This window comes from Mus caroli, unplaced genomic scaffold (genome assembly GCF_978045245.1).
Source record: "Mus caroli unplaced genomic scaffold, Mus_caroli_1 scaffold_13, whole genome shotgun sequence".
Classification (NCBI taxonomy): Eukaryota; Metazoa; Chordata; class Mammalia; order Rodentia; family Muridae; genus Mus; species Mus caroli.
The window spans coordinates 19,597,967-19,610,880 of record NW_028227268.1 but is presented as its reverse complement, the minus strand read 5'-3'; the positions used below and the strand labels follow the sequence as shown (position 1 = coordinate 19,610,880).

General features: G+C 38.8%; 1 protein-coding gene across 2 annotated transcripts in view; it reads right to left on the bottom strand.

The window, feature by feature from the left end:
* Gpatch8 (G-patch domain containing 8) overlaps positions 1 to 12,914 on the bottom strand; it is a 78,626-nt gene that overhangs the window by 52,594 nt on the left and 13,118 nt on the right. Inside the window, exons 1-3 of one of the 2 annotated variants that reach the window (XM_029483228.2) lie at positions 7,305 to 7,385; positions 6,100 to 6,134; positions 187 to 203 (exon numbers count right to left, since the gene is read on the bottom strand). Coding sequence is in view for 1 of the 2 variants with exons in the window: in XM_021177201.3 (XP_021032860.1) it covers positions 7,305 to 7,379 (75 nt within the window). In the remaining variant the exon portion in view is untranslated. Of the gene's footprint in view, positions 1 to 186; positions 204 to 6,099; positions 6,135 to 7,304; positions 7,386 to 12,914 lie in introns of those variants that run through there. The other variant, XM_021177201.3, reaches the window with a different exon arrangement.

Below are 12,914 nucleotides of genomic sequence, written 5' to 3'. Positions count from 1 at the left end.
GTCTGTTTTTGCTGTTTTGTTTCTGGTTTTGTTTTTTTCTTTTTTAAGAAATCAATCTTTGGCCACGAGAGATGAGACATTATGCTTACTGTGTTGTATTATGAATGCACTAAAGTAAACAGACAGATGAAGCAGTATGCTATTTCCAGAAGCAGTGCAAGTGGAGTGAAGCATTTCCATACGAACCTGGCTTTAAAACTGGGCTGTCAAAAGAACAGTTAAATGTAACACAAAGTAAGAAACTGTCCGATCACTAATGGTCGCTTTATTTTTTTATTTTTTGTCTTGTTTTCAATTCACTGCTTGCAAGTAATGTATTTATTAAAGGAGACTGGAAGCATAAGTAAAACCACGAGTCAAGAGCAGCTGAGATTCAGAGCAGCGTGTGTGACTGACGACAGTGAGAGGGAGAGCAAATGTTAAGGAGAACAAAGCAAAGTTCAGGGCATACACATTAGCAGCACTTTTACAGCTCCACTCAAGAGGCTGGCTGTCACCTCGGGTGACAGTGGCGTCACTCTTCTAAGGCCTAAGGTTAAACTGCCCTTTTACTAAATGCTTTCCCTCAACTTCTCTAAGCAGGAGCAGAGAATGGAGTGCTCCAGACTACAAACTATCCATCCCACTGCTGAGTCCTTCTGCTGACAGAAACAGACAACAAAACAGCACACACATCTCCCCACCAGCCTCCTCAGGTAAATGAATAACTAATAAAGACAACCTGAACCTCTCCTATCATTTTAAACTACCTGTTTTGACAGGACAAAGCTGCTACATTGCTTATCACAAAACTATTCAGTGTGGTCTCCTACTAAAAAGGAAAAAAAAAAGGTGGTGGTAACTATGATGAGAAAATACTGTATACCTAAATAACTTGTTAAAAACTTGTTTGTTTGCTTTGGTTTTTTTTTATTTGGGGTGTGTGTGTGTCTGAGGAGCTCAGACGTGTCATACCCTGGAGCTGGAATTAACAGGCAGCTATGAGCTATGAGTGCTGAGAATCAATTTAGGTCTTTGTGAGAATAACACTCATTTTTAACCACTTAGTCATTTCTCTAGTCCACCGAGTAAATTAAAAAAGAGAAGGAAAAAAAGGAAAGACAAGAAGTGAAAAGAAAAGAAAGGAAAAGAAAAGAAGAGAAAGAGAAAGAGAAAGAGAAAGAGAAAGAGAAAGAGAAAGAGAAAGAGAAAGAGAAAGAGAAAGAGAAAGAGAAAAAGAGAAAGAAAGGGGGTGAAGCCAGGTGTGGTAGCACATACCTTTAATACAAGGAAAAAAAAAAACACTTTTACAATAAAATGACACTTGTCAATCTCTGAACTATAAATTTTTCATTATCAATAAACAAGGGAAAACCAATAATACATTTACTTTATTTAGGACTGTGATTTTGTAGTTTTCCCGTATGAGAGTCCCATGGTTATTTATAATGGTAGATTGACTAAAAACTTAAAAGCTCCAACAGGTAATCATGACAAATATAGGAAATGAGCAGTAAATACAGTTCTAAAATTATTAACAATTAGAAAAAAATATCTTGTAAGAATCAGCAACTCTTTACAATTTTTATCATTACAATAATTACAAATTTTTATTTTTTTAAAGTAATAAAAATAAAATATATAAGGCCAGGAATAATGGCATGTCTACAATTCCAGCACTTGAGAAAGGAAATCCAACTTGTGTACATATTGAGTTCCACGGCTACAGAATGAGTTAAGACTTAAAAGAAGAGAAAGCCAGGCATGATAGTTCACCCTTTAATTCCAGCAATTCTCAATTCTGTGAGTTTAAGGTCACAGCCTGGTCTACAGAATGAGTTTCAGGGCACTCAGAGCAACATAATAGAGAGCTCTGTCAGAAAGGAAAGGAAAGGAAAGGAAAGGAAAGGAAAGGAAAGGAAAGGAAAGGAAAGGAAAGGAAAGGAAAGGAGAGAGAAAGAGAAGAGAGAAGAGAAGAGAGAGGGGGAGGGAGGGAGAGACTAAACAAAGAAAGTCATGCGCCTACCTACAATCCTAAGAGGAAGAGGAAGGAGAATCAGATATCAGAGATCAAGGATCATCCTCTGAGTCTGAAACCAGTAATGTCTCTAAGAAACTGTCTCAACAAACAACAAAAACAGCCAGGTGTGGTGGTTCACACCTGAAATTCTAACACTTGGGAGGCTAAAGCAGGACTGTTATGTGTTCAAAGCCATCTTAAGTTACACACTGGCATCTAAGTCAAATTGGACTCCTCCACACATAAAAAAGTTAATACTGCCGGGCAGTGGTTAGCGCACACCGTTAATCCCAGCACTTGGGAGGCAGAGGCAGGCAGATTTCTGAGTTCGAGGACAGCCTGGTCTACAAAGTGAGTTCCAGGACAGCCAGGGCTACTCAGAGAAACCTTGTCTTGAAAAACCAAAAAAAAAAAAAAAAAAGTTATAGAAACAAAAATTAATCTTTTAGCCTTTTCAAACAATGTACAATTAACAAAGACTTGTGGTGCTAACAGGCCAGATTATGTACTATTTAAAGGTACATGTAATAATTACAAAGGAGGGGACTGGAGAGATGGCTCAGGAGTTAAGAGCAGTGGCTGCCTTTCGGTGGCTCACGACCATCTGTAATGGAATCTTATGCCCTCTTCTGGTGTGTCTGAAGACATAGACAGGGTATTTTATATACATAAAATAAATAAATCTTAACAAAAAAAGAATTACAAGGATATTTCTATTTTAAACTAAGAAATAGGGAAATGACATTTTCTTGAGGAGGACACAGACAGACAATCTTCTGTCTAATTCAGAGTCTCCAGGGTTGTTCCAAATGGCAGCTTTATGATCTTCAGCTGAAAGTGAAGTCCTAGTGTGAGCAAGTGAAGCTGAACTGAATGAAAACTCTTTTGGGGGGTGGAAGGGAGCAAGATTACCTCAACTGACTTATTCTGGCTTTCTATTTGTAAGTTAAAAAGTAAATTAAAATTCTGTACTACCAACATGTGTTCCTGTCTATTATGTTAGAGTTTTTAAATGGGAGGATCTTCAAATGCAAAAAGTGCTTTATAAGTGACCACCAATACAGTGAAAATGTAATACCAATGTTAAAACAGAAAACAAAAACTTCAGTAACTATTTTAGATGGTCTTCAACATTCTTATTTATCAATTAAACTCGAAGTACAAAACTTTCACAGGAACTACATACCACTATCTGAAGTAGGACCATTTGGCAACAGCAGCATAGTGCATGCCAAAACACAGTTAAAAATGTATTTTCTTGCAAGGGCTGAGTGCAAGTTTTGATACTAGAAAATAGAACCTCATGTTCTCAAGAGAAAACCACTTCAGATACATCAGTGACTAGATAAATATTAATCCCACACTCAATTTTCTTTTAGTTGACAACCGGATTTAATTTATAAAATTTAGCCTATTTTCAGCAGAACAAAAATGATAAGTCTCTTGAGTGGGTTGTAAGCTTTGCTGATTGTGTATTAGAGACTATAAGCAAGAACCAATGCTACCATGTGAACCCATGCAAAGAACAAATCTGTAAAAATTCCCCAAACAAACAAAAAAAAATCTATAGCTCACTACAGATGACAATGAAGACTAGAGAGAAAAGCCATATAGTAATGCTACACCATTCAGCTCCAAGAAGCATAGTGTTTATTGTGCAGTCCACATAAGGTCACTGCTAAGAGTCAAATTAGCAGTCTCACAGAGTTACATTTTGGAACTAGTGGAGTCCACAGATCTACACAGATATGCAACATAACAAAACTCCAGGAGTACATGTACTATTAAATCCCTACGTAAGTAAACTAACCATTGGCAACTAGATATTTGGAAAACTTAACGCTAACTTTTAAAAAACCCACTAAACCTGACAACTCCTAAAGTCAGGATTTTTATCAGTCACAATAAAAGCAACTAATCTGGTAGAAAGTTGTACTTTCAATTGTATCAATGACAGCAGTTTTTCAAGTCTGTGATGCAGGCATTTTTTCTTTTATCCAACTTCATTATCCCATCTGATTTATCATCTTCAAACTAGGATAAGATCATAAAAAAATCATATAACCTAAATCGTACTAACCGATTCTTGTAACTACAACAGAATCTAAGACTGGGCTAGGACTTTAGATTATGTTTAGTTTTCCCAATACTTTAAATGTATGGACGTCATAATTGTGGCTTTAACGTCAAAATCTCATAACTAACAACTTTTAAAGTTGAAACTAAAAAAGTTGTTTGCAATAAGAAAACATATTTTATTCTTTCACTATAATTCAGATAGTCAAGTTATCTGCCAATTCTAATGTAATTTTTTAGAAAATATTTTACTCTTGATCAAAAGGATATTTTAGTTGAAATAAAGGAAAATAAAACTTTATAGCAAACATTAACAAGTAATTTCTGATTCTTGTTTTTTAATGAATTTTGTACTTTATGAATACTGTTTTTAACATTTGCCTACTAAAATTGAATAATTATATAATCTCACTAACAAATCCAGACTTCAGAAGTTTGGTTAATGTATAATTCATTATTATCTTTGAATCTCATTTCACATTTTGCTGATTTGTATCAAATATGCTCTATTATGAAACAAATAGCCTTAATTCCATACTCATAATAGCCTTTCATATAGGCATATTCTTGACACAAACCTGTGCAGACCTCCCCAGTCATCAGGTGCTGCAGACCCCCTTGCTTATGTATTGAAATGACTACACTTTAGCCCCTGCAATGATCTGTAGACTCCCAAAGCTGTGTGTCCCCGGCCACTTTTGAGTTGCATGCTGTAGCAAAACAGTCAGCACCTCTCAAGATATTGCTGCAGAGAAAGAGCTTAATTCAGCAGAGACTCTGTGTAAAAAGCAACAATCCCGCTTAGAACGAAACAGCTCAAGACAGCCAGCCAGCCCCAAAACTAAACACTTGTCTGCTGGGCATTCAGATAGAGGACTTTTGTCTTTGGGTGTAGGTGTGCTTTTAAAACTTTAAATTTTATTTCCAGATGATCAGGTAGCAGAACTAAAGCTCTTTCTTTTCTGGGTCCCATTTTTCTTTTTTTTTTTTGAGTCCTACCTTCTATTTAACATAATGTATCCTAAAAGGTCTATTATTATTTAAACTATTAACTCACAATTAATGTATATGTTTATAGACTCCAGAAATAATTTTTCACCAGAAGTATAACTTAATATAACATACATATCTCTGAGCACACGTTTATTTTAAAGAATAAACGTCCTGTCTGAGCACAGTATCAACTTGTTACTTTAATGGAGATTAATTAACATTCTCTAGTAAACAAGCCGTGAGCTCATTCTACTCTTACTCACTGAGATTACTCGGCAATGATTACACAAGCAGACTGACTTGTCACAGTGCTTTGCTTACAAATACGACATGTCCAAGAAAAAAATCCTGGGCACTGTGAGGAAATAGTATCATTAGTCTCATGTCATAGGAATGGCTTAGAAAATTGTAATGTGAACCTACACAGAACTTAAAAGGGCTAAATGAAAATGCTTTAAAAGAAATATTCATTAAGTCAAATGAAGCAGGCTACAGTTTCAGGCTAATTAAACTTCCTGATACTGCCCAGTCAAAGTGCTCAATAGAAACCGCACATCTGTGACCCTGACAGGACATGGGACTGGGAGGCTCTAACAACTGGGGATTTGTCCTTAAAACTGATGCAAAGAAATATTTTTAAATTAAAATGGAAAACTAAATTATTTAAGTACAAACCATGTACCTTGCCTACGAATTTCATTATAAAATTCTTCCTGATGATCTGATACAGAACAAGGCACAAGCCTTGGTGGGCTTTACTTAGCAGAGTGGGCTTGGCATTTTCCTCTTAGGTTAAAATGTAAGACTGGACTTTCAGCACACGCTCAGCTATGAACTCTCCCTCTGCAGCATTATCACATGCGTCATCAATTACTGCCATGCCTAGTCTAGCATCATGCCAGCACATTAAGACAGAAAGTACTATATGCAGTGTTCACTGGACCAGAAAGACAGAAATAAGAAGGGGAGGTAGGGAGAAAGAAACCCTAGAGAAGAAATTAAAAAAAAAAGGCAGACCGTGCAATACAAACCAGATCATGGCTGCTTAGCTAATATGGGCCAACTGCTGTGGAAGAAAAATGTCGAACACCCCAAGTTGTGTAAATTCTGTAAACATCTAAACATACACACAAACACACACAACACCAACCTAATTAGGAACATAAATATATGTTGATCCTTTACTATGTCATAGCTTTGAAAGCAAAAGTTAAATTATCTATACTTTCTCAACTGCTTTGTTACTTCACAGAAGGAAAAGAAGCTAGTGTTGCTTAAAGGGAGAGGAGGCCTATCTTGAAGGATATATAAAACTTAGCCTATCTTGAAGGATATATAAAACTTAGGATTCCCTGTCTGACTTTGTATCTACTCAAGTTTTACCAATGTCTCAATTAAATCTTCTTAAGTATACACATGTAAGCACAAATTTTAAATACTGACAATAACAAGCTTAGACATTTCAACAATGGACAGTTGTTCTAGAATAACATTGTTTTATGTCCAAAACTTAAAACTTTTCTTTCCTCCTAGAAACAGGGCTCTCTCTGTGTAGCCCTGGCTGTCCTAACTCACTCTGTAGACCAGGCTGGCCTCAAACTCATAGATTCACCTGTCTCTGCCTCCCAAGTGCTCGAATTAAAGGCATGAGCCACCATCACTTTTCTTTTAAGTAAGAGGCAGAGAAAACCTCCTTGTTCTCTGGCTTGGTATCATTACTGTCATAGACTAAGAAGTGTGAAAAGACAAAAGTAACTAACTGTTAACCTGGAAAACAAAAAAACAAAAAACCACCAGTCATTTCTTAAGCTACAGAGACCAAGCTTACCATGTCTCACAAGGGTGTAATAGCTTGCTACTTCGTAACTGTTTCTACTAGAACATTTCACACATGATTATGTTGCCCAGAAACGGTATTAAAGGATCAAAATACATTTTACTCCTTTATTTGATTTACAAAAACACTACACCCAACTTTCTGTCTTTTATCAAGGTTTAATATGGGCCAAAAGTAACATTTTTTTTTCCATTAAATCCTAACTTTTTCTCTTTGTTTTACACTGATTTTCTAACAAATCACACCCAAAAGTCGACCTGATTACTCTAGGGCATGCAAGAAAATGGCTCTAAACTGTACTATCAGTTGTGCCTAAGTTTAACTTCACTCACATCAAGTGTCACACGAGCTCTACCTAACTAACTGGCTAAGACCCAAAATAAGCACGGGTGATCTTACCGATTCTATGGGCTTGTCAAGGGATGCTTGTTCAATCTCCAAGTGTCCTTCTTCATACTGATCAAAGTGATTACCCTGGAAAAAAAAAAACTGCAGTTATTTTTCAAAAGTAGTTATTATCGAAGTAACTGATAATCTAGCCAACTACAAGTTATTTTTATTTTTTTATTTTTGGTATAAGACCAAAATTATGCCAGGCAGTGGTGGCGCACGCCTTTAACCCCAGCACTTGGGAGGCAGAGGCAGGCGGATTTCTGAGTTCGAGGCCAGCCTGGTCTACAAAGTGAGCTCCAGGACAGCCAGGGCTACACAGAGAAACCCTGTCTCGAAAAACCAAAACAAACAAACAAACAAACAAACAAAAAACCCTACAAGACCCAGTGAGATGGCTCAACATTGTAAAGGCATGGACCACCAAGCTTGACCACTTGAGTTTGATTGCTAGCACACATGTGGTAGAAAAAGAGAATCTACTTCAGCCAAGCTGTCCTCTGACAGACACATGTCCCACATACTGCCAGATAAATAAATAGAAATTATTTTCTTAAAAAAACTGCCACCAGAGGATGTAGTTCAGTGGGAGAGCTCCTGATCATCACACAAAGGTCCTAGATCAATCATGAGGGATGGGAGGAGTTCAGGGGAAGAAGGATGGCTCAGAAGCTAAGTCTTGTTGCCTAAAGATACAAGCCTGATGACCCAAGTTTTATCCCAGAACCCATGGAAAGGACTGATAAGGGCCTAGTAAACCTGGCACACACCTTCGATCCCAACACTCGGGAGGCAGAGGAAGACAGATCTCTGATTTCAAAGGCAGAGAGAGTTCCAGGATAATCAGAACTACCTGTTGGGGGGGCAGGGGAGGGGCGGGGGGGTTCCCTAGTATGCACAAGACCCTAAATTCAACCAGTAGCAGGGACAGGAAAATAACAAAAACAAAGGAACTGTCAAAGTAAGGCAGGCAAGCAAAGTAACACAAAACAAAAACCTTAAGAGTCTGTCTTGGGCTGGAGACATAGATGGCTCTGTAGTTAAAAGCACTGGCTGTTCTTCTAGAGGGGTTCAGTTCCCAGCTTCCACATGGCACCTCACAACCAACTATAACTCCAGTTCCAGGGATCCAGCATCCTCTTCTGGCCTCCTTAGGCACCAGACATGCACATAGTACATATATATATAGACAGACAAAATATTCAAACAAATTTAATAAATATAATAAAAATTTAAAAGTCTGTGTCTGGAGGCTGGAAATGCTGCTCAGAGATTAAGTATTTACCCAGAATGCAAGAAGCACTACATTCAATCACAAGTTCTGGAAATTAAAAAAGGACCAAAAGGCCAGGTGTGGTGGGCATGCCTTTAATCCAAGCACTTGGGAGGCAGAGGCAGGTGGATTTCTGAGTTTGAGGCCAGCCTGGTCTACAGAGTGAGTTCCAGGACAGCCAGGGCTATACAGAGAAACCCTGTCTCGAAAAAAAAAAAAAAAGACCAAAAGAAGGACTAAATCTAGAATTCTGAACCTCTTCTCCCTTAACAACTAATTGTTAACTAAAACCATTATGAGCCACTTGTGACATCTGTGCTTAAACTGACTCACTTGTGTCCTTTTACTTTCTTCTTTGTCATGTAGATGCTGGGAACTGAACCTGAGACGCTGGCACAGCAGTCAGTGAGCCACCTGATCCATCTCTCCAGCCCACCCTTTTACTTTCATAAACAGGATTTCTTTCAAAAAAAAAAATTGTTTCCTTATTATATGTGCGTGCTTGTGCATTCATGAATGTGCAATGCTGCATATGTGGAGGTCAGAGTCCAATGTCCAGGAGCTTTTGAAAAAGAAAGAAATGAATGTTGTTATGGTTCTAGGGAAATTAAACCTAGAGCCTTTTAAATTCTAAGCACTCTACTATTCAGCTCCATCTCTACCCTAACAACACTAATGAGGGCTGTCTTGATGGCTTAGAACAGTATTCTCAACAAGTGGGTTGCAACCTTTTTTTTTTTTTTGAAAGGGGGGGGTCAAATGACCTTAAGACCTTTGGAAAACATATTTACATTATAACTCGTAACAGCAAAATTACAGCTATGAAGTAACAACAAAAATAATTGGGGGGGGGGCTCACCACAACATGAGGAACTGTATAAAAGAGTCACAGCATTAGGAAGGTTGAAAACTGCTGGCTGATAAGGCTAAAGCACTTGGTGTATGTACTGGCTAGTTTTGTGTCAACTTGACACAGCTGGAGTTATCACAGAGAAAGGAGCTTCAGTTGAGGAAATGCCTCCATGAAATCCAACTGTAAGGCATTTTCTCAATTAGTGATCATGGGGGAAAGGCCCCTTGTGGGTGGTGCCATCTCTGGGCTGGTAGTCTTGGGTTCTAGAAGAGAACAGGCTGAGCAAGACAGGGGAAGCAAAGAAACAGTAAAGAACATCCCTCCATGGCCTCTGCATCAGCTCCTGCTTCCTGCCCTGCTTGAGTTCCAATCCTGACTTCCTTTGGTGATGAACAGCAGAATGGACGTACAAGCTGAATAAACCCTTTCCTCCCCAACTTGCTTCTTGGTCATGATGTTTATGCAGGAATAGAAACCCTAACTAACACAGTGTACAACACTGACATCCTGACTTCATTGTTAGGAACATAAGAGTAAAACGAGAACCACCTGCCAAAAAGGTTGTCTGTCACCCTAACTTCTGCACACCCACTGGGGTACAAGTGCCCTCACACATAAACACATAAACAAAATAAAAATAAAAAACAGTAATAAAAATGTTCCTTATAACCAAAGTTAGGGGATTCAATGTGGGTTTGTTTTGTTTTTGTTTTTGTTTTTTGAGACAGGGTCTCTCTATTTAGTCTCCAGTTGCAGCTCAGTAGATCAGGCTGGCCTCCAAATCACAGTTGCCTCTGTCTCTACCTTGAGCCACATACCTGACCCCCTCAAAGTGGTTTTTATTACTAAATCAAAGCTTTTCGGAACTTATTTTTAGTTCATTTTATTTCTTTGTGTGTGCGCGCGCTTGTTCCCATGAGCACTCACTGGAAGGTATGACAGGGAGCAAATGCTATTGGCTGTCACGTGGAGGTCAGAGGATGGCTGTGAAGCTGGCTCTTTCCACTTTATTGTAGGTTCTGGCACTCAAACCCAGGCCATCAAGCTTCCTACTGGCTAAACCATGTCACTGGCCCAGATTCTAAGTTCCTGTTGAATGATCATATCAACAAAGCCGTAAACATCTGACTTTCTCCATCTAGATGAGGTCTATGCCAAGTGTAAAATGATTTTATCTTTGACACACCCCTTAGTCTACCTTTGACATGACTCTGGCTAGTAAATATATTACACAAATGTCTCTGTTTTTCCCTGCTCTCACCAACTAAAATTTTTTTGTTTGTTTGCTTCTTGAGACAGAGAATCCTGTAGCGCACACTGTCCTTGGACTCACTCTAAGGAGCTGAGGGTGACACTGAACTTGTGATCTTCTTGTACCCATGTTTCAAGAGCTGGGGCCACTGACAAATGCTGCCACACCCGGCTTTACCTTCTCTACTCCATTTATCAACATTGCTTAGAAATTGTCTAATGCCTAACATAGTAGCTGTAACACATCACAATTCTAATAACATAATAACCTATATTTGGGACTTTTAAAATTACTATTACATTTATTGGTATGTGTATGTTTTTAAGAGTGTGTACGTTTGTACCACAGCATACATATGGGGGTCAGAGGACAACTTGTGGGAGTAAGTTCTATCTACTACATGGATCCTGTAGATCTAACTGGGGTTGTGAGGCTGGTGGCAAGCATCTTTACCCACTAAGCTATTTGCTGACCCTAATTTGGACTTTCTAAACCACATAATGATGTCAGGGGTAGAGACACAGCTCAATTGAAAACAATGTTTGCCAAATATGCACAAAGCTCTGGGTTCAATCTGGAACACCACACAGAGTGTTGTGGCATACACCAGTAATCTTAGATCTTAGTGCTTAGGGACAGAGGCAGGAGGATGGAAAAATCCAAGCCATCCTTTGCTACATAGCAAGGCCAAGGCCAGTCAGGGTTATGAGAATGTCTCAAAGAGAAAAAAATTATAAATAATTATGATTTTGATTCTACCTTCCATAGATGAAAAAAGGAAAAGAAAAAAGAAAAACTCAGAGAGAAAGCAAGTTTGATTTCCATAACCCATGAGCTAATAGAGAGCAGACGACCACAGCTGTCCTCTGACCCCCACAAGCACTCTGTGGTACTCACAGCCCACACTCATGCATACTAACACAATGAAGACCAGGCTTAGCCTTGAACCCCAAAAGATCCACCTGCCTCTGCTTGCTGAGTGTTAGGATTAAATGCATATGCCGCCACACTTAGCTAAAACCTCAAATTTTAAAAAAGTGGAACAAAACAGAACCATAAAAGACAGCTTCGCGGGGGGGGTGGGGGGGGCGCACGCCTTTAATCCCAGCACTTGGGAGGCAGAGGCAGGCGGATTTCTTTTTTTTTTTTTTTTATTACATATTTTCCTCAATTACATTTCCAATGCTATCCCAAAAGTCCCCCATACCACCCCCCACTTCCCTACCCTCCCATTCCCATTCTTTTGGCCCTGGCATTCCCCTATATTGGGGCATATAAAGTTTGCAAGTCCAATGGGCCTCTCTTTCCAGTGATGGCCGACTAGGCCATCTTTCGATACATATGCAGCTAGAGACAAGAGCTCCAAGGAGCTAAAGGGATCTGCAACCCTATAGTCGGAACAACAAGATGAACTAACCAGTACCCCGGAGCTCTTGTCTCTAGCTGCATATGTATCAAAAGATGGCAGGCGGATTTCTGAGTTCGAGGCCAGCCTGGTCTACAAAGTGAGTTCCAGGACAGCCAGGGCTATACAGAGAAACCCTGTCTCGAAAAACCAAAAAAAAAAAAAAAAAAAAAAAAAAAAAAAAAAAAGACAGCTTCATATTTAAGCTATGAAAAAACTCAATCCCCCTCCTTCGTCAGCAAATAAATAAGACTTTATTGCTTACCTCTTCTTTACACATTCCAAGTAAATTTTACTACTAAGACAATGGAATTGAGAAATTGTCTCAAAAAGAAGAAAACATAAGACCTATTTTTGAAAAAGAAAACTAGGCCAAACAATGGTGGGCTAACAAACCGTTTTTTTTTTTTGGGGGGGGGGGGGGGGGGATTCAGAGAAAAAGAAAACCAAACTAGACATTCTGGATATTAAATGGCATAGTTTTATTAGTATAAAGTTCACTGCAAACAGAAGCCACAAAGTGACAACACATGCCTTTAATTCCAGCATTCCAGAGGCAAATATAGGGAGATCTCTGAGTTCAAGACCACCCTAGTCTACAGAGCAGGTTCCAGAACAGCCAGGACTCACAGAGAGGCCTTCTCAGAAAACCAAAATAAATAAACAACAGCAATAATAATAAATCTAAAAAAAAAAAAGGCCAGATATGTTAATGCATACTTTTAATCCCAGCACCTGGAAGGCAAATCCAGACCAGATTTCTGGAAACTGAAGGTCAGCCTGGCCTACAAAACGAGTTCCAGGACAATTGGGGCTACATAGTGAGACGCTGTCTC